Raw genomic sequence first — 27,689 nt, 5'->3', positions numbered from 1 at the left:
GTGAAGGCACTCGTCCAAAACACACAACACGACCAGAATGAAACCAAAAATATGAGCCAAGAAAGATGTTTTCCAAATCAACTGTAATAACTTTTTTTTTTTTTTATATTAATGAAAACATCACATACCCCCCCCCCCCCCCTCCCCCGCTCACCTCATTACTATTTTTAATGTACATTTTACATACAGTCCTCACTCAGCGGTTCTTTGTGTTTGCTGTGGCGGCTGCTTCTCTGGAGCTGAACCTGAACGCCTCTGCAGGTCTCTGTGGATTCAGCCTTTGATTGACAGCTGTCACTCTAGCAGCCCCCAGTCAGGGTTGGAGCCCTCACGCACCACAGTAACAGTGGAGGTCAAACCCAAAAGCCATGACACAATTGTGACGAGACATCTGGAATCGTTGCAGAGGTGGAGGGACAACACAGACGGAGGGTTGGGGGGGTGGGGGGGGGAGAGACAAGTTTTGTTTGTTTAACTTTCGGTATTGACGTTGTCGAGCCGACACTTTGAATTTGGTTTTTGGTTTTTGCGAACAATGATCTCAGAACCTGATAGTTTATTTAAAGTACGTACACCAGAGGCCAAAAGCTCTGCAGAACCCAGACTCGCCCTCAGTTGTCAATCCTGTTGCTCAGAGGAGGATGAAATTAAACTTGATAAAAAGAAAAGAAAGAAAACCCGATAAAAAGCATGGAGCGTCACTCCGGATGCTCCGCCCTGTGAGTGAGTGAGTGAGTGCTCGTCGCAGAAGGAAAGGAACAGACGACAATGGTAATCTCAACATTGCTTGTAAAAATTACTTTTAAATGTAGATAATATTTGTATATAGGTAGATAATGTTTGGTTGATTTAAGAGGAATAGCAATAAGAAACTCAAAGGTCAATACAATCAGAAGGTCTCAGCTCACTAGCTAACCGGTTACACATGCACTAGAAAAAAAAAAAAATTAGATATATTGAAAATCGAGATTAAATTCCAAATTTGTTCACCGAGTGAGCCTCCGACACCAGAGTGATTTCTGTTTTTTAAAAAGATAGACCGCTGAATTATTATTACTTTTTTTTCTCTTTAAATAAAATTGCTAATTGTCGTTATTGTACATGAGCAAAGACAAGTAATACTATTAGAGCTCTGTGCGTCGACCTCCTGGAGCACTCGGAAACATTCAGAAACCTGGCCGTGTGCGACGACCACGACGTTTCGACCAAAGCAACCAAAACAGGAGAAAGAAGAGAATGAGCCAAAAACAAAAGGGCGGCGCCCTCCGTCTGTGCGAGCGAGGACAGAGACAGCCAGCAGAGATGAGGGTAGGACACTTATAATTGTGCTATAATGTACAGTAAAATGGCTGCATAAGTGCTTTTTTTTTCTGAAGCTCGAAGGAAAAGGTGGGGGGGCGGGGAGAATTGTTTTTCCAAAAGAAAAAAAAACAACCAGAAATTTATTGTTGAGGCATTGTTTAAAAAAAGAAAAGAAAAAAAGAAAAAGAAAAAAAGTAGCCTGTGCTATCCATTCAGGGGTGACAGTGTGTAAATCCCGACGCAACGGGACTCCGACAGCTTTGAAGGAGCAGGAAGAGAGAAATCTTTCTGGACAATAAAAAAAATCAGAACGATGGTGTTGCCCCCTCGGACTCTGTCGCTTCGAAAAAACATGGCTGCTACATTAAAACCGCACAAACGTGCAACATTTGGGGGGGGGGGTGGTCAGGGGTCAGGGGTCAAGGGTCAGGGGGGGAAAGAAAGGCTTTTTTTGAAGATGACTCCGCTTCGTTCTCTGTTGGATTTCTCGTTTGTTTTGTTTTTTTTTCTTCATCAGATTTTTCCTTTGTTTATTCATTTTTTTTTTTTTTTTTTTTTAATTTCTCTCTCGTTTGTTTCTGCTTTTTTTTTTTTGTACATGACGCAGCGCCGCCACCTCCTGACTGGTTGGCTGTCGATTGGCAGTGTCCAGGTCCAAGAACATTGGCAGAGTGATTCAGTAAAAAAACACTGTAGCTGCAGTGAGGTTATCGGAGGGGGTTTAGAGGGGTGGAGGAGGGGTGGGGGGGGCACTCTGGGGGGAGGGGTCCGGGCGGGGCCGAGGGGTGGGGGGGACAGTCTGTGGTGGGACGCCATCGCCGCCCACCACGGCCGGGGCTGAGCTCGCTCTCACACCGGCCCATTGACGGACACCTCCGCAGGCGCTGGCCTGTCCTCTCTGCAGGGGGGGGGGAGGGGGGGGACAGACAGACAGAAACAGTAAGGGACAACATCACAACAGATTTGTCCTATCTACAGCTCAGCTCGTGCTACTGGAAACATCAGTGACACTGACGAAGAACCTGCTGCTTTTTAATGGATTTAGAGGTCCAGTCTGTACATTTTTACATTAGTAAAATCTCAACATGCTGCCAATAAATACATTCAAATAAACTCACAGTACAATAGAAATCCCTCGCTTTTCCTGCACTTACAACAGTTCCTATTGATATATTAGAATGTGCGTGGATGAAGGGTCTTGCTCCCAGCGAGCCGCCATCTCGCACCGCCATATTTCTAAGGAAGCCCGCTGCGGACAATCCAGCGGCCTGATGGGTGGGCTGGAGGTGGTACTCACTTCCTGTTGGGCTGCACGGCCGCAGACGCGTCCTCGGTGGGCGGCTGCTCCGAGGCCTTCGGGGGGTCGGACAGCGAGAGTTTCTCCAGGGACGCCTCGATCTCCTCGCTGCACACACACACACACACACACACACACACACACACACACACACACACACACACACACACACACACACACACACACACACACACACACACACACACACACACACACAGAGAGAGAGAGATTAGTCCAAACGTGCCACCTGCTCTCCACCTGACCCCACTAGACAGCAGGAGTGTCGAGTGTTTGATGGAGACTATATAATAACCGTGCTAATACGTAGCCTCTTTTTAACCCCTTATGATTAATGTGCCCTCTTTTAAAGGTCCACTGTGTGAAGTTTGGCCAGATTTCTGGTTTTTATATTGGTAAAAGCTTATCATACTGCCTGTAAATACACTATATTACCAAAAGTATTTGCTCACCCATCCAAATGATGAGACTCAGGTGTCCTAATCACTTGGCCTGGCCACATGTGTATAAAATCAAGCACCGAGGCATGCAGACTGTTTTGACAAACATTTGTGAAAGAACGGGTCGCTCTCAGGAGCTCAGTGACTTCCAGCGTGGAACTGTCATAGGATGCCACCCATGCAACAAATCCAGTCGTGAAATTACCGCGCTCCTAAATATTCCACAGTCAACTGTCAGATTATTATAAGAAAATGGAAGAGTTTGGGAACAAGAGCAACTCAGCCAGGAAGTGGTAGGCCACGTAAACTGAGGGAGAGGGCTCAGCGGATGCTCAGGCGCATAGTGCAAAGAGGTCGCCCACTTTCTGCACAGTCAATTGCTGCAGAGCTCCAGACTTCATGTGGCCTTCAGATTAGCCCAAGTACAGTACGCAGAGAGCTTCATGGAATGGGTTTCCATGGCAGAGCAGCTGCATCCAAGCCATACATCACCAAGTGCAATGCGAAGTGCCGGATGCAGTGGTGTAAAGCACGCCGCCACTGGACTCTAGAGCAGTGGAGACGCGTTCTCTGGAGTGATGAAGCACGCTTTTCCATCTGGCAATCTGATGGACGAGTCTGGGTCTGGAGGTTGCCAGGAGAACGCTACATTTTGGACTGCATTGTGCCAAGTGTGAAATTTGGTGTAGGAGGAATTATGGTGTGGGGTTGTTTTTCAGGAGTCGGGCTCGGCCCCTTAGTTCCAGTGAAAGGAACTTTGAATGCTTCAGGATACCAAAACATTTTGGACAATTCCATGCTCCCGACCTTGTGGGAACAGTTTGGAGCGGGCCCCTTCCTCTTCCAACATGACTGTGCACCAGTGAACAAAGCAAGGTCCATAAAGACATGGATGCCAGAGTCTGGTGTGGATGAACTTGACTGGCCTGCACAGAGTCCTGACCTGAACCCGATAGAAGACCTTTGGGATGAATTAGAGCGGAGACTGAGAGCCAGGCCTTCTCCACCAACATCAGTGTGTGACCTCACCAATGCGCTTTTGAAAGAATGGTCAAATATTCCCATAAACGCACTCCTCAACCTTGTGGACAGCCTTCCCTGAAGAGTTGAAGCTGTAATAGCTGCAAAAGGTGGACCGACATCATATTGAACCCTATGGGTTAGGAATGGGATGGCACTTAAGTTCATATGTGAGTCAAGGCAGGTGAGCAAATACTTTTGGTAATATAGTGTGTATTAATAAATGTGTATACTCACAGTATAATAGAAGTCATTTGGTTTTCCTACCCATAGAAGGGCTCTTATTTATTCATATCCAAGAACATTCATAGGTCAAGGGCTTTGCGCCCAGTTAGCTGCCATTGCACATTTCTAAGGAAGCCTGGTGTGGACAATCCAGCTGCCTGACAGAGCGTTTTGTACGCTGGCGTCCTCAAATAAACCAATGAAGAAGAAGAAGGTGGACGAGGTGTCCAGGTTTGGGTGCACAGGCCACCGTGGTTCACTGGCAAGCTCAGGAGGGGGAGGGAGAGCGAAAGAGCGCTGCAATCTAAAATGTAGCCACTTGATGTCGCTGTTTCTTATTCCAAATGCCCAAATATTACACACTGGACCTTTAAATGTGCTGCTTTTCTTCCAGGGAGCCGTGTGTAACATCGAGGGCATGGCGGCTACGGATGAAAATGAGCGTTTGGGCTGACGCTGGTGCATTTCCAATTTGATTTTGTCTTGTTTGCTAAAGAGGCGCCGTCCCCCCGATCACAGCAGCTCGGCGGAAACTGCGACTCTCTGAAAGAAACTTTCTCTCTCCGTCTTTCTGAGAGTTTGTCTCCCTGAGCTCCTGGGAGACGCGTCTCTCTGCGCAGCCAGCCAAGTGAATCCAGTCATTTCATCCCAGTCTGCTCTGTCATTACCTCAATGTGGTAGTTATGTTTCAAATATAGATGTTTTACACAACACACACACACAACACACACACACACACACACACACACACACACACACACACACACACACACACAGAAGAGGACAAGAGAGCGAGATGAACCTGGTGAGGTCGGCGCTCTTGTTGCCGGGGACGTTGGCGGGGGCGCTGGAGGCGGGGGGGGCGCGGCGCCCGTGCTTGTCGTCCTCCTCGCTGTCAGACCCTCCGGAGGAGCCGCTGTCCGAGCCCGCCGCAGGGGGCTTCTTCTGGGCGCCGGGTGCGCCTCCGCCGTCCGCCGCCTCCTTGTGGTTTTGTTTGGCTTGGCTGTCGGCGTGCCGGGGGCCGGCCTCCGAGCTGCAGAGGCACCGCACATTAAAGCGCTTTGAAAATGGGATGTGTGGTAAAACAGACTTCCCTTTCCCTTTTTTTCAGAGCTCAAAAGGCCACTTCCTGTTGCACCGGAAGTGGGCTGGGCTGGTAAATGTGCACAGGAAGCACATTTACCAGCCCAGCGACCAATAGGGAGGCCCAGTCAATTAAATAATTTAATTTAATTTAATTTAATTTAATTTAATTTAATAGTTTCAATAACTTGACATGATGGAAAGCGGGCTTGCGTTTTTGTTTTTGTGGAATAAATTTGTGTTGTGACTTTTAAATGAATTGATTTTTCATTATATTCATTATGAATGTGGGTCCTGAGACTCCACCAGTTGAGAACCACTGCCATAGAGCCTGCGCAGTAGCGTCACTTCCCATCATGCATCCATAACTCACGTAATGCACCAGGACGCATCAGCCAATCAGAACGAGCTGTGTTCTCACGCTAGGAATATAAAAGTCTTTTCTGGGGATTTTTTTTTTTTTTAGAAAGATTGAAAGTCCACAACTTAAAAACCTACAACAGAAAGATTTATGATGAACCACGTTTCAGGTCAAAGGTCATCCTGTCAGCTGTTGCAGCTGTACAGGCTTTTTGTGCCACTTGGGTTTTTCTTTTGTCTGCAGTACCTTGAGTGACCACTGGAAAAAGAACGGCAGTCCCAGTCTGGTATGCAGTTCTTATACTACATGCGTGTCAACGAGGTGGCAGCTTAATAAATGGTGGGCTCGGCCGCTCACCCGGAGAACGGCTGGAACTCGGTGAAGTTGGCCCAGCCGGTTTCCTGCACCTCGGCTGCACCCTCCAGCGAGCTGTCCCACCCTGCGGGGGTCTGCGACGCCGTCCCTTTGGAGTTCCTGAAGTCTGCTGTCCAGCCTGGACCTGGGAGAGGAAACACAGAGCCCGGTTCTTTTAGATCCGACGGCGGAGTGGAGAAAACGCCGTCCCGCGCACCGCTTCACTTGAGCTCCCTGCCTGCGTCCGACGCGTTCTGCTGCGAGGAGTCGTCGTTGCCGCCGTCGTCGTCGTCGTCGTCGGAGCCCGAGCTGCGGTCTCGTTCCCTGCCGCCGTTCTCCAAGCTGCTTCTGGAGCTTCCCGTCGAGGTTTGGGACACTCCGAACCTGCGGGCGAGACGCAGCGGTGGCAGCGCAGTGAGGATACTGCTGCCGTAGGCAAAACACACAAAGCCCGGACTGCAGGAAGAATGACTGCAACTGGCCGTTACACAGTGAAGGAACGAGTTCATAATAGTGACAATGCTTTTTATTTGTAGAGCACTTCCTCAACAAGCAAGTCCTCAGCGACACTTTACAAAAGTAAAGTTAAAACATATCAGAATAAAAATAGCAATTAAATATACTTTAAAATATGCCAACGAATGAATCAAATGCAGATTAGAGTAAAATGAGAGAAAACAAGGTGGGTAAGCATCAATTGCAGTTAAAAACAAATAAGTAAATAAAAGAGTGAGTACCATGACAACAGTATCTAAACATTGAAAGCAGAACAGGATGGATAAGTAGAGATTTGAATGATGGCAGGTCAGCAGTCAAGCCTTTATTCACATGCTACAAAGTTAGTAGGCCATATTAGGTGTGAAAGTGCAAGTGTTCTTCAATAGAAGCCATCCTGAGCTAACAGTAAGGGGGTATTTACAAATTCATCACATCAGAACATTTATGAATGGCTGCTCCTCCGCTGAAGTTTACTCCAGCAAATGTTCGCTAGTGAAAGTAACGCTAGCTAGCTAGCTACTAAATCATTGCAGAGGTCGGCCTCTAATGATTTCTGTCCTATTGCTCCACTCCAACCTACTGCCATAAGCAATCACGACGCTCACTGACAGGCTAGCTTGCTACCTGGAGGCCACTGTTTAGCACAGGCATGGGCAAACTACGGCCCGGGGGCCATATGTGGCCCCTTAAGCTTTTTAATCCAGCCCACTGAAGTTGAAGAAATGATATTAATAGTAAGCAAGACATAAAACAGCTGCATTTCATCCACTTTGTCAGTGTTTTAAGAGTCATTTCAATAAAGAGCTGAACACCGTGGGGCTTCAAAGACACAGATTCTGCCCCAACATTAAACCACATCTTTTTATACATATCCTATGATACAGATTTTTCTCCTCTGCCGAAACACTCCATCCATCAGCTGCTGCTCCGGCCCCTCTGTCAAATTTTACAACTCACTGCTGCCCACCAGTCAAAAAGTCACCCACCCAACTAGCCGTTAGCCACTCTGCTACTTGTGCTGGCTGTGGCCGACGCCTGCGAGACGTTCCGAGTGTAAACACAGCAGTGCTAGCGGCGCTGCTGGACGGCGGCACACACAAACCGCCTGTTGGATTGGTCTCCGCTGGCTGGAAGGGAAAGCGGGGGTTCACCTTGTTCTGGATTTAGCTTGTGTTGCATAGTTCATCTCCTTCTCCTCCCAGATGTCCTCCTCCTCCTCGGCGTCGTCAAACTGGCAGATCCTCTCTTTGCAGCAGGCCTCGAAAGCGGCCGCGTTGGCCTGCGTGAGCGGAGGGGGAGGCGGCGCGCCGTCAGAACGTGCGACGGGAAACGAGGAAGCGTGCGGGCGGGCGGGCGACCCGGTGACACTTACACTGTTATCGTCAGCATCCAGATTGAAGTTTATTTCGGCAATCCTGTCGAACGTGGCGCTGCGGAGAGAAAACCAGAAGAAGAAAAGAAACGTAATGAGCGTTCCCACTTCTTCTCACTGACACAATTCCAAAAACATTTCCACCACCTCGCATGAAATGTCCACGACTTTGTGCCAATTACCTCACGGTCCAGACATCGCTTGCAAACTCGGGCTGCACAATCCATCCATTCACACTTGCAGCAATCTCACTTCTAAATGCCGAACATTCTGTCGCACTTCTTTTCATTCGGGACATCACTCGCAAGAAAACAGGCGCTCCTAATTTCTCACTCAGGAAATTACGACGCACCACCAACAGCCAATGCGGTGACGGGTGGGTGAAACATCCGCTGTGCGAGAGGCGCCGTCTTACTGACAACATGAACGTGTAAAATGCTTTGAAAGAAAATCCTGTACAGCCAACAACGTGAATTTCAGTGAGTGAAAATTACAGCCCACTGTGCTCGAAAGAGAGATCACATTCCCAAGTCTGGGAGTTTTTGGGGTTCAGAGAAGACGACGGCCGGAGGCCAAGTGCCAATTTTGCACCGTTGTATTTTTTGTTCTGTTCTTTTGTTACAGACAATAAGAGTAAAAACTTGTGTTCTCAATTCTAAACAAAAACAAAATGTTAAGTTTCATTTTTTTTTTACTTTTCCCATGTTTTCCATGACCGCAGTGACCGCAGTGTTTGGTTACGTTGGGTGGACAACGTAACCAAACACTCGTCGTAAAACACAGTTGTTGCGATCGCAATGGTCGGCCGGGTCTGACTTTGTTTGTGTGTCTCTACTAACTTGATATTTTCGTCGTGTTCGCTGAACTCCTCATCGTTGAACCCGAACTGGTCCACAAAGTTGGCCGTCATCTGCTGGATCTGATAGTCCGAGAAGGCCTGGGGGAAGGGGGGGGGGGGGGGGGGTTGAAATCAGCTTGTGAGTTTCTGCGCCCCCCGCTGGACGTGAGCGGCACCACGTGGTGTTTTTTGTTTTTTTGAACGTGTCCTGCTCAGGTCACCTGCTGGAGGGACAGGTCGTTGGGGAACGGGCTCTCCATGTCGTCGTCTTCGCTGGACGAGTGCATGTTGTGGGTGCTCACCTGCAGGTCAGAGTGGAGGGAAAATTAGCTTGATGTAGGATTTTTAGACTGCTAGAAGCTGAACATACATGATAAATACATTATTAAAAGTACTCGCAGTACAATAAAAGTAATTTGGTACCCTTGGAATGCTTCTCATATATGTATAGGAGAATATACATAGAGCATAGGTGTCAAACTCTGGCCCACAGGCCTAATTTGGCTCGCAGTGTAATTATATTTGGCCGGCAAGGCCGATACAAAGTCATGACTCGAGCTGGCCTGCAAGTATTACACAGCACAGGAACTCCATGCTAATACTACAAATCCCAGAATGCTCTGCTGCTATTTTGCTGCATCAGTCAGGACGGGACGTTCAATTGAAGGAAATCATTATTACTTCATTAGTTTATTATTGTTATTTTATTTTTAAATGTATTATCAGGCCGTGGAAAAAGGTTACTGGTGTCACTTCAATCAGTAGTCTGCAAATAAAAAGAGGCAAATTAATTTTAGTCACATTTTATTTATTTTGATGAGTTTTTTTTTTTATTTTAATTTGAAATTCAATTTGGCATGTGTGCAATATGAAGTTACTTATTGTATAGTATTAAGCTATGCTTGTTCCATATTCTTATTTTTGAGTCTATCTGAAAAGGTTCACTGTTCTATCTGGAAGAAGATTTTTTTTATCAATGTTGGTCGGAGTCTTTGTCCAAGTTTTGAGTTTTGGGCCCACTGAGTGTTTGAGGTTGACACTCCTGACGCAAGGTAGCCCATCTGACAGCCTTCTAGTAATGAAACGCGTCATCAGGCGGGTTCCTTAAATACCAGGCTTCCTTTAAGATTTTACACACTGCACCTTTAACATGTTGCTATGTCAAAATGCAGAAAATGCAGCCTGGGCCGAATGCAGGACACGTGCAGAACTTTTTATTTCTATTTCCTTCACTCCTACACGAGAGTGCGACCAGCGTGAAGACGTCTCTCACCAACTCTACTGTGTTTCTCCTGTTGGTTTCTCGCAGGGTCTCGTCCACGAAACTCTCCCAGCGACCTCTGCAGTCTTCTGGAAGCTCTGAGGAGAGAGAGAGAGAGAGAGAGAGAGAGAGAGAGAGAGAGATAGAGAGAGAGAAAGAGGGGGGGAGAGAGGGAGAGACAGAGAAAGGGAGAGAGAGAGAGAGAGCAGGAGAGAGAGAGAAAGGGGGGGGAGACAGAGAAGGGGAGAGCGAGAGAGAGAGAGGGAGAGGGAGAGAGACAGAGAAAGGGAGAGAGAGAGAGGGAGGGAGAGAGAGAGAAGGAGAGAGAGAGACAGACAGACAGACATAGAGAGAGAGGGAGGGAGAGACAGAGAGAGGGGGGGGAGAGAGAGAGAGAGAGAGAGACAGAGAGAGAAAGAGAGAGACAGACATAGAGAGAGAAGGAGGGAGAGACAGAGAGAGGGGGGGAGAGAGAGAGAGGGAGAGGGAGAGAGAGAGAGGGGAAGTCTTTACTGGCTCTCTGCTCAACTGATTACTGCTGTGGTGTAATAGGACAAGGCAGCTCTATAAATGTTACACTGTGAGTCAGCGAGAGCAGGAAAAAAAAGTTTCACCGCAATGATGAGTGAGGTGGCGACCTGATCGGCTCTAACGGCTTCACAGATGCACTGCTGATTGTGAGAACTGGTGTCTCCAACAGCGAGGCAGAGGAGGCAAGCGGGCCAGCGTGGAGGAGAGATGATCAATGGCCGCCGCCGCTTCCTCATTCTTCACATGTGGATAATGCGCCGTGTCAAATCGGCCCGCTAATATAAATCTGGAGGCGCCGGCGTTGCCATGGCGAAGCGCCACAACACCGCCAACACGGCAGGGGGAAGCATCGCTGCATCACGCTTCCCCCTGCCGACCTCATGCAGACCATCACCACAACATCACTGCCACTGACAGACTGCCCAGCTGTGTGTGTGTGTGTGTGTGTGTGTGTGTGTGTGTGTGTGTGTGTGTGGCCGTGAGACAGACGTGCTCACCTTTGATGAGGTCAGTGATTTGGGCTTGTACTGGTCCTTTCTCCAGGTTCTGGACCACCATGTTGGCAATTCTGGTCAGGTGACCCATGTTGCCCCTCCTGGTGCCGCCGTCGGCCCTGACGTTCGGGGGGGAGACGCAAAAATTAAATCAGTGCCAAAAAAAACAACAAAAAAAAACAACATTTTTAAACCGAACTAAAAGGCGGGAAAATTTTTTTTTTTTGTTCACTGTCGTTCAAAGGTTGAGGGTCACGGACTCATTTCTGCTTTGAAACACTTTCATGAAATAGTGATCTTGAACGCTCTGCATTCATTATCAGAGAATGAAAATCAGTCGTGCTGAACAAGTGGGAACATTTCAGTGCTGAATGAAAACCATTGCCAATGTCCAACTCAAAGTGACTGAGAGAATTCCAAGTGTGAACACACGACAAGCCGGCCTAAAATATGCACCACGATACTCCGTTGACTCTTGTATAGTGTAGCACACACTACTGAGTGTGATGACAATGCAAAGAAACCTTTTCTCTGCATGGTTTTAAAGCAGTCGACTCCTGGAATGACGGCAGCGTATTGCACACCTGAAATTCATTCACTAAAACCACATTCAATTCAACTCAATTCAATAATTTCAGTCATTTATTCACGAGTCGTTACAACTGCTGCTGTTATTATTTTTGTGAAATCATTTTGGGTCGCAGCTTCATGATAAGCAAAAACAATCTGTGGGTCGTGAGACTCCAGCGGTTGAGAAGCACTGGTTTAGAGGACAGCGGCCAGCATTAGGGGCAGCAATGGGGAAGGAATGACGCAGTGCGCTGAGTGTTGACGGCTCTTACTGTATTTTATCATTTTCCTCCCAGGCGTCGAGGATCTTCTGTACCAGTTCACACTTCTGGAAGAGCTGGTGAGGAAGACCACAAGCACGGGTTAAACTGGTGCAACGACAAGAGAAATGCCGTGAAAGCAAACGAGGGCGGAGTTCTGGGGGACTCGTGGGCGGAGAGGCTCGTACATGTGCGACAAGGGCGTTGTGGATGGAGGTCTGTGGGTCAGTGGTCCTGCCCGTCTCCACCGCCTCCCCCTGGCCCTGGACCTGGCCTTCTCCCTGGCACTGGATCTGGCCTTCCCCCTGGCCCTGGACCTGGCCCTCCCCCTCGCCCTGGACCTGGCCCTGGACCTGGCCCTGGATCTGGCCCTGGACCTGGCCCTGGACCTGGCCCTCCGCCTCGGGGTCCGCCCCCGCTGGCTTGCCGTCGTGGTTCTGCAGGCCGGGGACGGGCCGCTCCTCGGAGGAGGGGTGGTTGAGGATAGCTGCCACACACAGCTCCACTTGGAAGTGCAAAAAGTTATTCCAGGAGTATTTGAAGAATAGATCCTGGTAGGAAAAGGAGAAGAAGAAGACAAGAGAAATAGAAAAGTCAGACACTCGGGTGAGTGCATGCAGGTGGGACGCAGCTTCACTAAAATAAAATAAATTAAATTCTCATTCATGCTGAGGCAGGAGGCAGAGGCAGAACCCTGCCTTGTGACGAATGACGTCATTTCTTTTTTTATAAACCTGCTCCAAATACAGCAGGGACTTGCACTTTGCCCAGGTGGTGTGATAAGGCAATCAGTGCTTCCCACCCTCATGACCATCCTTGTGTAAATCTAACGCAACTTTCAAAAAAAAAAAAAAACACCCCCACGCGCAGTTAAGAAAGGTGCGTGTGGGGGACCCTGTGTCGGCCCCTGGGACTGGAAGTGGAGTCTGAGCGAGGCTGCGGGCCCTACCAGTAGTACGTCCATGGTGGAAAGGTTGCAGAGACCCTGGCAGATACTGGGATCACTGGTCTGCAGCAGGGCCGCCACCAGCCGGGCCACGTGAAGGCGGGCGTTCCCCAGTGGCTGCTCCAGAACGCCTACGGTCGTCAGTATTGCACTTTTCTGCGGCGGAAGGAAGAAGAAGAAGAAGGGAAAACACAAAGAGTGAACATCGACGGTGACGGAGATGAAAGCATTTTGCTTTGCGCGACGTCCTTTACCTTGGGGGGATCCAGAAGTAGCTGCTGGAAGTCCTTTAAATGGGGCTCAATGGCATTTAAAATACTGCTGTTGACAGTGTAAGACCTTTCGTAACCCTGAGAATACAGATCCATCAGCCCTTCCAACCTGGCAGACACAGGCACGCAGGGACATGAGCTCCACGCTTGGCTTCCGCCAGACGCATCAAAGAAGTGAGATATAGATGCAGCGGTGGTGGAGAGGAAAAAAGTTTTTGGACACCTCACGCAGGCATTTGTGACCTACTGCACTGCGCCGAGAATCAGCCTCGGGTCTCCGAGTGCATATTGAGCCGCACGCTGGGTGTGCAATGACGTCCCTGGCAAGACATTCAAATTTCCAGGGTGTCCGAAAACTTTTCTCCATCCACTGCATGTCATGTGTTTAGTTAGCCTTCTGATTTAGCAACTTTGGGGCTTCATTGAGAAGAAGAGGTGATAAAACAAGGAGTAATGAAAGAAAATGCAGTAATCTTTAAAAAGAAAGAAAGAAAGAAAGAAAGAAAGAAAGAAAGAATATCAGTCTTTCTTTAAAGCAAATCGTCTTTGAAGCCTTAAAAACACAGACTTGTTTGGTTCCCCCTCAGACTGGGAGGTCTTTGACTGACGCTTAAAGACTCACCCAGACCTTCTGGTCTCCAGTAAGGTAAGTAGCACTTGAGTTCCGTTAACGATGGAGGCTTCGCTCCTCTCTCCCGCAAACAGGTTCTTGAGGAGTCCGGCTACGCTCTCCTGTCTGTTGAGACAAAGACACATTGGAGGCTGAATTAACGAGAGGGGGCGGGGGAGGGGTGGTGGAGTGGGGGTTTGGGGGGGCACAGAAGCAAACACAAGTGGCCATCTTCAATGGCGCATTGTCACATTCAATGAGGGACTGCTGCAGGAGCACCACTGCACTTCCACCACAGACGTTACTAGAACGTCAGCGTCAAACTGTGACGGCACCAAGAGCTCGTTTGCATCTTTCACTGGAACGACTACATACACACTGCATGCTAACACACTGCATGCTAACACTAACCCTGTGTTTGCATGTTTCCAATGGCTGCATTGAGCAAACAGTTTGACTGCGTTTCAAGCCCGAGAGCGCTTTGTGTACTTACGACTCCAGAACAGCCAATAGCGGGTCGGCCTCCATGTTCTCCTGCATCTGATTGGCCTGGTCTCGACTAAGGCGGATGATGTCACAGAGAGTCTGGGATGCGTTTGATTGTCTCTGGAACCGAAAAGAAAAGGATTTATTATGGGATTTGACGGGTGGGAGGCCACGCGGTGAAGCAGCAGGAATTTTAGATTTCGTTTTTTGCTTCATCATCATCATCATCATCATCAGATAGTGCTGACGCTCACCTCCTCATCTTTGCCTGTGTGGATGAGCTCCGTGAGTCTTTGTACCAGCTTCTCCTCATTGAGCCACTAAGAAGAAGGAGAAGGAGGAGGAGAAGAAGGAGAAGAAGAAGAAGAAGAAGAAGAAGAATTGCATTAAGTTACTGTGCTGGACGACATCATTCGTTCTCGTGTGGAAGAAACACTGTTGTAGAACTTACATGGAGGACCTCCTGTCTTAAGGGTGCGGGCTCCACACAACTGATGAGACGAAGCAACAGGTCCATCATGGCGGAGGCGTCGATGTGTTTCAGAACCAGACCGATGAAGCCCTCCTTTTTCTTGAGAAAAGTAATCAACTGGAAAACAGAGGACGACGTGACGCGTCAGTTTTATTTGCCGTCCACTGAGCTCCTTCCACACGACCAGAACCGCACTCCTCTCCCTCTGGTACCTGCTCGGTTTTCCTGGCGATGAGATTGCCGATGGTTTTGCTGAAGAAGCTGGCCAGTAGGGGGTTGAGAGGCGGGTCCTGCTCCAGGAAGTGATAGAGGATCTCCAGGAGCGACTCGTCTCCGCCCAGCTTGTCGTTAATAAGGGACACGTCTGACGTCAGGAGCTCGCAAGCAATGTTGGGGAACCTGTGGAAAAATAACAGGTAGAAATGAGCAGAGCACCAATGTGAGCTCCGAGAACCGATTGCTGTCCTTATTCTGTGAAACTGAGAGATGATCGTCCGTCTTCACGACTGAGATCTACTTGAACCGACGGCTGAAATGAGTTTCTATTGAAACATGTTTCCAATGGGACAAGTTATGTTAAGTTACAGCACTGCGTTAAAAGAAATCTATAGTGGTGGGAAAGTTTTAATCAATCCCAATTATTTCCAGATCATTTATTATATCACAAACAAATGGACTTTATTTTGTTGTTTGTTGTTTGTATGGCCAAACAAGAAAAGTGAACTCTGGCAGTTGCACTCTGCATGTGTGCAAACGCTGGTGGCTGCACTAAAATGAACGGCACCTGGAGACTTAAAGTTTCTTTGCGCAATGCAGAATAATCCCAAATAGACAAGGCGTCCTCGAACCTTTTCCACCGCTTGTGTATCAACACCGCCTATTTTTATTTTCGTTGCCCGACAGTTTCGTCGTCATTTCACAAAAGACAAAGCACGAAACTTGTGTAACATTCTACAGCGTCGCTGCTAGCGTCTTCCGTTGACGCTAGCCACGCCGCGTGCGCTCACTTGAAGCGGCTCCTCTCCTCCAGGTCGGCGGGCGGCTCTGTGGTGATCAGGCTGACCAGCTCCTGCATGCAGTGGTCCTGGGAGAGGAAGAGGAGGAGCCGACGGTTCTGGGCCTTGCACTCCTGCAGGACGTCGTCCTCCTCCATCAGCTCCCTCAGCGTCACGTCCTCCCTGTCCAGCAGCTGGTCGATGTGGGAGGTGGTGTGCAGGTCAAACTTCCAAAACATGGCGGCCGCTGCGATGGGGGACACAGCCCTGGGCAGGCGCACGCACACAAAACACCATTTACACTCAACTCATATGTGGCACCACTCGACTTCCACTGCTGTTATCATGCACAATGTTTTTTAAAGAAAGGGAAAATAATTGAATTGAAACTTTGATGGCCAACAGCAGTGACATTCCTGGATGCAACGTGGCACTACAGGAGAGGACGGAGCTTGTGTCACAATGAAGTGCAGCAGGTGAATAAAGGTTGCCTTGCAACCTGGTAACTCTTTAACCAAAGATAATTAAAATAGCCACTTTCCAATAAAGGCAGCAGCTTCACACTGAGTCACTGGGCTGATAAGGCAAAACTGCCACTGCCCCTTAACGAGGCCAAGACCGAGTTAACGCAGCATGTTAGGATGCACCCATGCAAGCGTGTCAGCGTCACCTCCACGCACAAACTGGCAGAAGTGCTGCACAGAGGAGGAGGAGGAAGAGGAGGAGCACGTACCAGTGGATGAAATGTAGATATCTTTAATCAGACCTCCCCCTCGGGCAGACAGGCATTTGTGTTTGTGCGAACGACAAAGAGCGTTGTGCGGCCTGGCATTTATCAGCATGGGTCTCCTCTTAGAACGCACACCTCTTTAGGAGATGAGACGCTGAGAGGCTCACCATAACCTGGACACACACACACAGGGAAGGAGAAATCATCAACTGCACGCACGCACACACACACACACACACACACACACACACACACACACACACACACACACACACACACACACACAGTTGAAGGTGTATTTTTCTTGTTGCGTTGCGCCGGCCGATGCATCTGATAGGAGGAATGTTCAAACCGCTGGACGCATTTATCATTTGCACGGTTGCATGGACGAACGAATTAGCGAACCTGATGCACCGGGTGCAAACTGTGACAGTCTGTTGGGTTTATTTCACGTTAATGAAGGATCGAGTCCAGAAAGAAACGGCATGTCGCTGTTGAAACCATGGGATGGGACCGTCGGACTCCAGCGGCACCGGTGGAACCGCTCGACGAAGGTCGGTGCCGAAACTGTGCAGTAGAGACCGGGCCAAGTCCGTTCTCTGCTCTTCAAGCCATGTGGACCGGTTTGAAGAGAACTGCCGCTACTGCAGCATCCAGGCCGTGCCCGTCATTGTTTAGGCTCATGCACCGACTTCCTATTTTGTTACAGCAAAACTCCACTCGGAGGGAAAAAATACAGGGATGCCAAAGCGGTTACATCACGACTAACCCAGTAAAACAAATTGGAATCGGAGCTTTTCAAAATAAACCTGCAAAAACGCAGGAGTCAGGACCCGAATGGTCCGACTGCCTCGCAACACTAACACTGAGACAGTAACATTTTCAATGTAGGTCTGTGAGTAACAGAACTTACTTAGACTTTATGAACATTATGCACCTTATTTTTCAGTGTCTTTCTTTCCTCAGCGAAACAGGATCCAAACTATTGTTCTAACGTCCCAGGCGAGGCTGACTGGTGCACAGCATCAGATGGACAGCACGGTGGAACCTGCACTGAAGATGCATTTAAGGCTCATTTGACTTGACCAGGTACGGTAAGTTTGTTTTCCCTCAGGTGGTTACTATGGCAGCAAATCCTTCACTTAATGGACAAAGAGGAACGACAGAAAAATCCATCCTTTCTGGTTTGTGGCGGCTGGCGTCTCTCTGGGCAACTGAACCAAGCGCAGGCAAACTGGAGGAGCAAATCAAAGGGCTTCCTCCTTGTTCCTGCGGAGGGCCGGCCTCTCTGCAACATCGCACGCAGCGACGGCAGCAACGTCCATCTGGCATACATTTACAGAGTACACAAGTGCAATAATAACCTGCCGAATGCTCCCTGCGGACTGAGCAAGGAAGCAAATGCTCGACTTTACATCCAAAATAGAACGCGGCATAGGCGACCCTGACAGAACAGTCCAGCGGCTCGCGTAAAAGACAGTGAAAGGGGAACAGAGGCACATGTAAGGCAGATGCATGTTGACTTAAAGCAGCTAATTAGGCGCGTGAAAGGCTGGACTCTCGTGCTTCAGCTTTCCTTTACTTGATGAACGTAGAAATAGCTGTGACTGGTGGGCAGCGGTGTTTTAATGACAGTGAATTGTTTTCATGTCAAACTCCACCTCTAACAAACAACCGGTGTTTGTTGCGCTTCTTTTTCCTTCTTTATCCGCGCATCCACAGTTGATTACTTTAGTTCAACACGAGCGTTCACTTCACATTACGAGCAGACCGTGTCCACGCTGATGTTTATCCAAAACACTTCCCCCCCAGATTTAACAAGTGCCCACTGACGATCCAGCTCGGGCACCATCTTACAGAAACTTTGTAATGAATAGTAGCCCGTTTGCGGGGACTGTTTTTTTTTGTTGTTTTTTTTTTTAACAATGAGAGAAATACCGGTGCGTATCTAAAGAAACACAAACGAGACCAAGATGCCTTGGCACGCAGTGCACATCAACTGACTTGCGGTGAGAGTTCAAATTTCTGTTTACTTCAACTCCAGTAGAGGCACCACCAGCGAGAAAAAAGGGGGAAAAAGAGAATTCGCTGTTAAGATGTATATGTACTCAATACACATGGGCTGATCGGATCGTAAATGCATTTCTTCCTTTGGCTATTAAAGATGTGTTCTGCAAGATCTGCACTTATGAACAATAATGTTTTAACGTATACGGTTAAATATAGTTGGTTAAAACGCGCACGAAAGCTGCTGGCCTTGCCATCTTCGAATGGCTGCAGTGTTGGGGAATTACTTAGTTTAACCTAACTGTAGCCGACATTTGATGCTTGTTACGAAACTACGAATGCCGAAAACATAGGCAGAGTCACATTGGCTTGGGTGTATTACGCTAGTCAATAACGCAAGACTGCCGTAATCTATGTCGAGTCCAACGTTTTAACCTAGCAACTCTGTTGTGGTAACTAACTAGCGTTAAGGGACCAAACAGCTTAACCTGTTTATTTGTCCAAGTACTGCGGCTAAAACTCAACGGCTTCTTGATTAGTGTCAACTGGCAATTTACAAGTCTCACGTACTCGAGTTAGCGAAGCACTTTAGGTTAGTTAACGACGTAACCGACGTTAGTTCCCTCTTTCCCCCCACGATTAGCACCCAAGCTAATTAGCCTCGAACGGTTAACGTGTACTGTGCTCGGTTAGCCAACTTAAAACTTCAACTTGGGTTCAACTTTGTCGACGCAGTCCACCAGAACGTTTAAGTTGCCGTTAGCTAACCGCTCGAACGCTCTGCGGTCTTTCCGTCCACAACTTACCTTTGCCTCAAAGTATGTCGTTAATCCTTCCGTCAGTATTGAACTGTTCGGAGAGTTTTTCGTCAGGCAACCCGCTACTGTGACACTAGCTGCTCGGCTAAGTATTAGCTGGCTATCTTAGCTCACATACATGAGCCTGTGAGCGAAGTGATTTGTTTTGAAGAAGGGTCAGTCGGCGACAGCTCGGGCTACTGGGAGCTAGCCCAACTTAGCTAACGGCTAATCAAATGTGCCAGTGAATTCTATCCAATAAACAATTCACCGGCGTCAATTACAATGCGAAAACATTACGAATGCCTAGTATGGATATCGAGTTTATGACCCGCACTCTCACATAAAGTAATTCAAACGCGGGGCTAACTTTAGCATGCAAAGCAGGAAAAAGTCAGTCATATTTTTCGAATCAAAATGGCGACATGCTTACGGGAGCGCGCCGAGAGCTACATGGACGTGCATTGGCTTTGGACGGAGTACGCGCTCAGCATAGGACTGTTGAACACTGCGACAAGTGCTTTTTTTCTTTCATCAATCTAGTAACGCTATATTCAAATTCTGTTTGTTTGTTTTTTCTTCCCCCCGCTAAAGTCTCTTCTTCAAGCTCGTGTGGGGCACTGTGTAGAAAAGCTGCACTCCACTGGACGCCTTAAACTACAGATTTAAGACGTTGCTCGCGAGGACTAATCTAAGGAAGGCATGTTAGATTGTATGAGATGTTTTGATGGCGTCAGTCATCTGTTTTGTCAGATATGTTTATTAATAAACACATAACTTCCTCTTCATACGTCGTCATTTACGGTCATTTAGTTATTTATTGCTAAATGTAGTTAGGGGGGGGGGGGTTACCAGGGATACAAAGGCCTAACTGTCAGTCATTCATGGACAGATTACTACAGAAACAATTAAACCAAGCTAAGGCATACGATGTAAACTTGAAAATATGCGTTTAATTGGGAAGTTGAGAAAACGCGGGTTTTTTTTTCTTTCTTTTATTCTTACCTACACCTCGTCTCCTCAAAACAAGCCGCTTAAAACCACGATCTGAGTGATATATTGCAGATTTGTGCAACATCTGTGGGTGATTTTTTTTTTTTTTTACGTACACACATTTGTGCATATAAAACATTTTGACATTAGTTTTCTTAAATAACAGTTAAACAGTTACTCGTGGCTGTTTTATAAGAAAACAGTCACACAGTCCACGATGACGTGCAATCAAAGTTTTCTGTCGTTCACTGTTTGTTTGTTGTTTTTTTTTTTTTGTTGTTTTTTTTAAACTTGTTAACACTGAACTTGGCTTTCGTGGCTCACTGTTATGCGCCTGCCTTCCTTCCTCACCTCGTTCCTGTCACCTCATTTCAAGACCGCTCTTTATATATCCCATAATGCATTGCGTTCGCTCGTTGGACATGGACCAAAGCGGTAAGCAAATGACTGGGAAGGCCGACGATAGCCAACTGCTGTTGTGATACATTCTACAATGGGCACCGGAGTGGTCGTTATTATAAGTTCGAGTAATATTTCGCCATCGGCCATTCTCCCTGTAAATAAATGTGCTGTTCCGGCCTGTAATTTTCAAGAGCAGCCTTGAAGCTACCAGGGTTCCGGCTAAGTGCTAGCTGTTAGCTATAAACAGGTTAGCGGTGCACAAACAGCGTTTGTCGCTGCCAAAAGTTGCGTTCCATTCTCAGGTTGATCACAGAACGCCACGCACAGGGCTGTGGCAAGTATTTGTCAAGTTTAGTTGATACTCATAATCATATTTAATCAAACTGTGTTTACTATTACATTTGTTAACGCGATTGTACAACTGCGATTGAGTTGGGGGGAAGCGGGGGGGACGACGCGTGCTAAGTTAGTGGACTAACGTAGCATCAAAGCTATCGAGGCTTTCCGAACCGGATCGTCTCAAGAAGAGCCGCTAGTTTATCGTCCGTCATTAGATCATTGGTCGAGACAAGTTGGTTTCGGTTTTCTTCAAGGGACACGTACGTTGCATTTGCTGTTACTGAAAGCTGCGAGTGGTTTTTCGGATGCAGTTCGTTGTAGCACCACCCCGAGGGTTTTTGTGATGTTCCAAGCCAAATGATGGATTTTTGACTCAGTGACTATGTGGGCAGGTATGGCCAACCATCACATATCACGCTGTCTTTGTTGATGTCTTATTATTTGTACATTAATGTAAAAACAAAACTGAGTATTCAGTTAGATTGCATTTTCCCACAAGGGCTACTTCAGTTCTGTACTAAACATTGGCTAAATAAACTAAGATGCTAATTTATAGAGTAATCTTTGTATTAGTTTTGTTTTTATCCAGATACAATTAACTTGAAATGATAAAGAGGCACGTGAGTGTTCATTAGTCTGAGTCGCACTGTCAGCCTGTGAACACCGCTGTTTGTGCCAGCAGATAATGATCTTCAAGGAAGCGACGGCTCTGGGAGTTTGGGTGGCCCAGATGTTCGCAGACGAATCCCCATCAAACTCATATCCAAGCAGCCGTTGAGGAGTAAACCTCCGCCCCGCACCCAGAGACCCAGCAGCAGACCACCTAAACCTGAGCCCGGAGAAGATGGTAAGCTCACTGCACACCCCTGAGCATGCTAACATGCGTCCTTGGGTGCTGTCAAGTGTCAATTCAATCAATGGTGACGGCCCAAAAAAAATCAGCACCCTTCCTTCTCGGTGGATATCATGTCAGTGCTGGACTCGCCAATTCCAACACCCTTTCTCTCTACATTTGGTGGTTTGCATGTATCTAGAGCAGCGGTGGGCAAACCTTTTGACTGGTGGGCCGCAGTGGCTTCTAACACTTAACAGAGGCGCCACAGGATATGTAGAGAACGTGTTTTAATGTCAATTGAAAATGAACAAAAGTGTTAGAACCAAATATGTGTCTTTGAAGCCCCGCAGTGTTTAGCTCTGTATTGAAATGACTCTTAAAATACTGAAAAAAATGATGAAATGCATTCATTTCATTGCTTATTAACTATGAATATAATTTCTTCAAGTTTGGCAGATTTAAAAGCTTAGCGGGCCACACGTGGGCCCCCGAGCCATAGTTTGTCCATGCCTGATCTAGACTAAAGATATGAGCGGTGTGATTGTGGAGCTCAAGCCAGTGCTGTTTTTGGCAGGCATTTTAGATTTAGTCTTAGTCATAGTCTTTCGGACCAAATGCTTCTTCGTTTTACTCACATTTTAGTCATTTTGTATCCTTAATAGTTTTAGTCGACTAAAACTCAAATAGATTAGTCAATTTTTTGTCAACGAAATCACTCAAGGTTATATGGTCCAGGTTGAGTTAGTTTTTTTTAAAAGATGTTTATCAATAAGGCCAAAATTACATTGAATACAAAATTTGACAGGTCATATGAAGTGCAATTGAATTCATAAAGCAGTTCATTTTCCTAACCCTTTTGTAAAATAACTCATTCCTTACCACCACTTACCAGATTGATATCTCTCTAGCCTAAACTTCCCAATTGAATGGAATCTGTTTATTATTATACTCTACAAGTTAAGAGACAAAAGATTCTTTCTTTTGTTTTATTTTTGAGAACCATCAAAACTGCAATCACAAAGTGATAAAAAGAGATATAACACTAGGCAATCAGAAGGACACACACACACACACACACACACACACACACACACACCAATAGTTCTGAGACCCATCAAAAGTGCAATCATGAAGTGATCTGAACAGATATTGTCATTGAAATAGGCACATTGACCAACATCTGCTCAGCATTGTTTTAAAACAATATAGACACCAACACAGTCAACTAAAGCCGAATTTATACTTAGTGGCATACTGGTGTACTGCTCAGTAAATAGCAGATACACAAGCTCACCATGTGTTACGAACGTGATGCATGGTGAGCTTGTGTATCTGCTATTTACTGCATGCAACAAAATCAGGTTTAAGGATTTGCATCTGACGTCATCTTCATACGGAAGACAGTGCAACGTTTGTGGCTGGAACTCTGTAACGTGACTCATGTACCCTTGTGTCTTTAGCTTGAAGGCTATAAGGCTCGACGTGCAATAATAAAGCATATAACATGACACAACAACTAACTTTAGCCCGTCGAAGCAACGCAGCTAGCCACCCGTCCCGTTTTTCCCAGAATTGTTCTCTTTCTTCACCACCTGTCCCGGGAAAAATAAAATCTCTCCCGAGACACAATTTGTCCCGTTTTTTAGGCAAAACCTCATTTGATTACCGTCTGTGGTCTAGATAGGGTTGCCAACCCTCCCGTAAAATACGCGATTGTCCCGTATTTGGCAACTAAAAAACCTGTCCCGTAATGAACTGATACGGGACGCACTTCACTTTGTCCCGTATATTTCGGGGACGCCCCCGCCCCCCGTCGTCGGCAGACTTGAGAAATCGGAACCCCGCCACCCCCGAGATGTCCCGGATTTGAAATTCTAGGAGGTGGAAACCCTACGTGCAACACAAACGTTTTCGTCTCGTCTCGTCTCGTCTCGTCAACGAAAACGCACATTGCAAAAAGGGGCGTTGACGAAATAATTTCGTCAACGTCATCGTCAACGAAAACAACACTGGCTCAAGCATATCAGGAGAAATAGCAAAAACACGTCCTGTCATTTGGGATCCAAGTCTTCCTCCACTTTTCCACCTCAACGTGGCGTCAGGATGGCGTTAGAATGCAGATGAGATATTTGCTGCCATCATCGTCTTGCATGTATCTGGTCGGCCACGTAAACTTTTACTTTGCGCCACCAGAGAGCGCTAGTATCTGTGCGGCCAAGATGAACCGCAGCGATTTTGTGTCTTTTCAGTTGTGACGGCAGATGCAGCAAGCACGGTGATCAGCGGTCACAACAATGTTGTCAATAGATAAAAATGTACATGGATGTATTTTTGTTCCGTTGTGACTTTTTTTGTGTTTTTGACAAAGCATTTGCAATGTCCTGTGTCACAGATAACTTTGGCTTCAAGAAAGAGGAGAGGTTTGATTGCGGGGCGAAAGCTGGCGACGTGTTTGCGGGTCAGCGGAGATTCCCCCAGCAAATGTACTGGGACTATAAGGTAGGACTGAGTGAAGCGGATGGAAAAGAAATGATTGTCTCTGTTTGACACGAGGCACGGAACTTGTGCCCAATGATGCCAGAGTCTCACCCAAGCCTTTTCCCTGCGCATCCGTCTCCTTTCCACAGCTGAATTTGATCGGCGAGCGTGACGAAGTGCCAATCCACTTTTGCGATAAATGCGGCCATCCCATCCACCTTTACGGACGGATGGTGAGTATTTCCCCATTGGCCAATGTGCCGACGTAGAGTGAATACACGGCCGGTGTCCTGCTGACGGAGGCCTCGGAGGAATGATCGCGTGCCGCCGCTCGCTCTGCTCTCTCTGGCTCCTCAGATTCCCTGCAAGCACGTCTTCTGCTACGACTGCGCCCTGCTGCATGAGAAGAAAGGAGACAAGATGTGTCCGGGGTGAGTTCTCCCCAGCACGTTCAGGAGCCCAAAGTCTAACACACTTGTATGCGAGCGCGTGACTGCAGGCCTCTGTGAAATATTCAGTGACCGGGCGCCGGTTTATGTTTTTGCCCGTGGGTGCACAAATTAAATGAGTCCCGCCAGTGATGGCAGTGTTTGGCAAGTTCACATTCGACATGAACCTTCGACAAACTTTCTGTTCATAGTTCAACATTTTGAGTTCATGATTCCAAAAATGAACTCGTTCACAACTCTTTGCTGTGTCAATATCTTGTTTTTCAAATTTACTGCCGCACCTTTTTTTGTTTTTTATCAATTTCAACACTGAAGCTCTGCATCAGATTGCATCTTCCTATCCAAGTATGAATCCTTATCAACTTATCATTATTTTCAGGATGTGTGTTCGCATTGAGGGCACAGCCCTCTGAATGCTGGCATTTTCCCATTGTTATTTTAACCTGTTGTTGCTGCCCATTCACGCCCCACTTAAAGCTTCCACCCCTGGTTTATTCTCACAACCACGAGGAGAAACCTGCTGCTTAAATAGTGTATTATTAGTAATAATATTGACAGTAAAAAAAAATTAAACTAAAAACAAAATAAAACAGCAGGAGAGTCGTAGATGTAGATTTTTCCCACCTGGATCTCATTTCCATTTCCATTTCCATTTGTGTTTTCTATGGAAATCTGGCACACCTGGCAAACCAGAGAAAATGAACGCAGTGCGTGCAGTGCGTTCACTGCGTTCACTTCACTTTCGGCCAAAGTTGCTTGCTCAGCAAGCAGCCGCCCAAATTTTTCTCCCCGGGATCGCTGCCTATGAGTGAGGTTGTGATCGAAGCACTGTGGGTGAATCAGTAAAGCCCGATTCACACCGAAAGCGTCTGAGGTGGGTCCGCAGCTCCGCTGCAGACCCCGGCCATGAAAGTCAGTGTGCGGTTGTGCAGTTTTCACCAGATGCAAAACCGGCTCTTCTATTTTTTCACGCTTCACGCTCGGCAGTGGCGTCAGTCGTTCAGGCAGGAAGCCAATGATTGGAAAACACGGTGGATCCTGTTGATTTTCATCATAATATACAACGTGTTGTATTTAGTTTTTATACGTGCTGCTGTATTTGACTGTGAAACATAAACGTGATGTATCGGCTGCAGCACTGTTCAGTTTGGCCGTCAAAATCAAAGCAGATTTCACTTTAAATCTGAAACGATGATGAACAAAATGCATGTGTTTTATATGATGCCAGCAGTTCTTTGTTCATTTTCTTTTTCTTTTTTTACAAACGGCGATACATGAGACACAGTTGGGACGGGCAAAAGAGTTTTCTTTCACTGTTGTTTTCTTTGAACGCACGCCAAACTAGCTGCGCTGTGGCGCAATCTCGCAGTCCTCGCCTGAACGCTTGGTGTGAGATGGCACGGCGCCGATGCAGCGCTGCTTTGAGTGCGAACCTGCGGTGATCCACGTCCTCCTCCTCCTCCGTTGACTTTTGTGTCCTGTGTTTTTCCAGCCTCACCCTGTACAGCTGCACCGACCCGGTGCAGCGCATCGAGCAGTGCCACCGCGGCTCCCTCTACATGTGCAGCGTGGTGCCGGGCTGCAAGCGCACCTACCTGTCGCAGCGCGACCTGCAGGCGCACGTCAACCACCGCCACATGAGGGCGCCCAAGTCCTCGTCCTCGTCCTCGCGGGCCGAGCCCGTGCACCTGGCGCCGGTGCCTGACGTGGCGCCCGACCGCTTCCGCATGCCTCAGCCCCACATGGCCAAGAACCACGTGCACCTGGGGGGCCCCCACCCGCACCAGCACCCGCACCCGCACGGCGGGCCCCCCCACGACCCCTACGGCGGGCCGCCGCCGCCCAGCCCGCACGACGGGCCGCCGCCGGGCGGCGCCCTCGGCCCCGAGACTTTCCGCATCTCCACGGTGACCACGCGCAAGCACAGCAACCTCATCACCGTGCCCATCCAGGACGACTCGTCCTCCCGGGACCCCCCCCACCCGGGCGGCCAGCCCCCGCACCACCACCCGGGCGACTACCCGGGCCACCACTTGATGGCGCCGCCGGCGCCGCCACCGCCGCAGCAGCACTTCGGCCCCCCGCCGCCGCCGCCACCCATCAACCACCCCATGCAGCACCCAGGCCAGGGGGGCGGGACCCCGCACATGGTGTACAACCCGGCGGCGCCGCCCCCGCCCATGTCGGCGGCGCCGCCGCCCATCACGCCACCGCCGCGCCACCTCATGGCCCAGATGGCGCCCTACATGGGCCACCCGCACGCGGGGCCGCCGCCGCAGCACGGCGGGCCCCCCGTCAACGCCCCGCCCCCCCCGCACCACTACAACCCCAACTCCATGCAGCAGTACCCCGAAGACCAGGGCACCCTCAGCCCGCCGTTCAACCAGCCAGGGGGCCTCAGCCCCGGCATGTGGCCCGCCCCCCGGGGGCCGGCGCCGCCTCGCATGCAGGGGCCCCCCCCGCAGGGCCAGATGCCCGGACCGCACCACCCCGACCAGGGCCGCTACCGGCCCTACTACCAGTGACGACTGCCGCCTGGAAGCAGGCAAAGCGGGGCCGCAGCAGTCCGTCTGTCTTGTGTCATTCTGTTCCATACCACTCTGTCTGAATAATGTGACGTAGAGCTCAGGGGTGACAGGATGTAGGACTTTGTTCATAGGATAAAAGAGATGAGATGAAACGGCCCAAAGGAAATATGTGTTCCTGCACATTTTAGTAAAGTGTTCTGAACTTCCTGCTTAACGTACACCAGACTCTGAGCGGAGCAGGAGTGATTTCTTTTGTTTGTTTTTTAAGAAATGGCGTGTTGTTAAATATTTCTGTATATATGTTGGCTGATTCACACAACTCTGTCTCAATAAATTTTTAACGGCTGATGTGCATCCTGGCTTTGTTTGGTTTGAGGCCAGATACATTTAAGACAGTCTGGCTCCCCTGCTGTCTGACAGAATTGT

General features: G+C 48.3%; 2 protein-coding genes across 4 annotated transcripts; one reads left to right on the top strand and one right to left on the bottom strand.

Moving 5' to 3' along the window:
• Positions 1-462: 462 nt before the first annotated feature.
• ppp6r2a (protein phosphatase 6, regulatory subunit 2a) lies at positions 463-19,699 on the bottom strand. 2 transcript variants are annotated; one of them, XM_076051428.1, is made up of 24 exons: positions 19,249-19,699; positions 16,439-16,608; positions 15,718-15,972; positions 14,923-15,109; positions 14,690-14,827; positions 14,493-14,558; positions 14,246-14,358; positions 13,765-13,878; positions 13,125-13,251; positions 12,874-13,026; positions 12,278-12,475; positions 12,113-12,247; positions 11,937-12,001; positions 11,098-11,213; positions 10,082-10,167; positions 9,030-9,110; positions 8,810-8,907; positions 7,971-8,028; positions 7,750-7,877; positions 6,339-6,484; positions 6,104-6,245; positions 5,105-5,335; positions 2,600-2,707; positions 463-2,200 (listed from the first exon to the last, which is right to left on the bottom strand). In XM_076051428.1, the coding sequence occupies exons 3-24, from the start codon at positions 15,942-15,944 to the stop codon at positions 2,152-2,154; spliced, it is 2,766 nt and encodes a 921-aa protein (XP_075907543.1). In that variant the 5' UTR covers positions 15,945-15,972; positions 16,439-16,608; positions 19,249-19,699; the 3' UTR covers positions 463-2,151. The 2 variants fall into 2 exon arrangements, with proteins under 2 accessions (XP_075907543.1, XP_075907544.1); XM_076051429.1 differs by having other exon boundaries at positions 12,113-12,241.
• On the top strand, positions 18,296-27,609 carry cbll1 (Cbl proto-oncogene-like 1, E3 ubiquitin protein ligase). Of its 2 annotated transcripts, none has more exons than XM_076051438.1 (6): positions 18,296-18,444; positions 21,656-21,820; positions 24,201-24,307; positions 24,436-24,519; positions 24,644-24,717; positions 26,228-27,609. In XM_076051438.1, exons 3-6 carry the CDS (start codon positions 24,290-24,292, stop codon positions 27,258-27,260), a joined length of 1,209 nt encoding a protein of 402 aa, XP_075907553.1. In that variant the 5' UTR covers positions 18,296-18,444; positions 21,656-21,820; positions 24,201-24,289; the 3' UTR covers positions 27,261-27,609. The 2 variants fall into 2 exon arrangements, with proteins under 2 accessions (XP_075907553.1, XP_075907552.1); XM_076051437.1 differs by lacking the exon at positions 18,296-18,444 and adding an exon at positions 20,549-20,667.
• Positions 27,610-27,689: the final 80 nt, after the last annotated feature.

Source organism: Nelusetta ayraudi, unplaced genomic scaffold (genome assembly GCF_046127955.1).
Source record: "Nelusetta ayraudi isolate G7.1 ecotype Tasmania unplaced genomic scaffold, CSIRO-AGI_Nayr_v1 ptg000135l, whole genome shotgun sequence".
NCBI lineage: Eukaryota > Metazoa > Chordata > Actinopteri > Tetraodontiformes > Monacanthidae > Nelusetta > Nelusetta ayraudi.
This window is presented reverse-complemented; position numbering and strand designations above follow the sequence as displayed.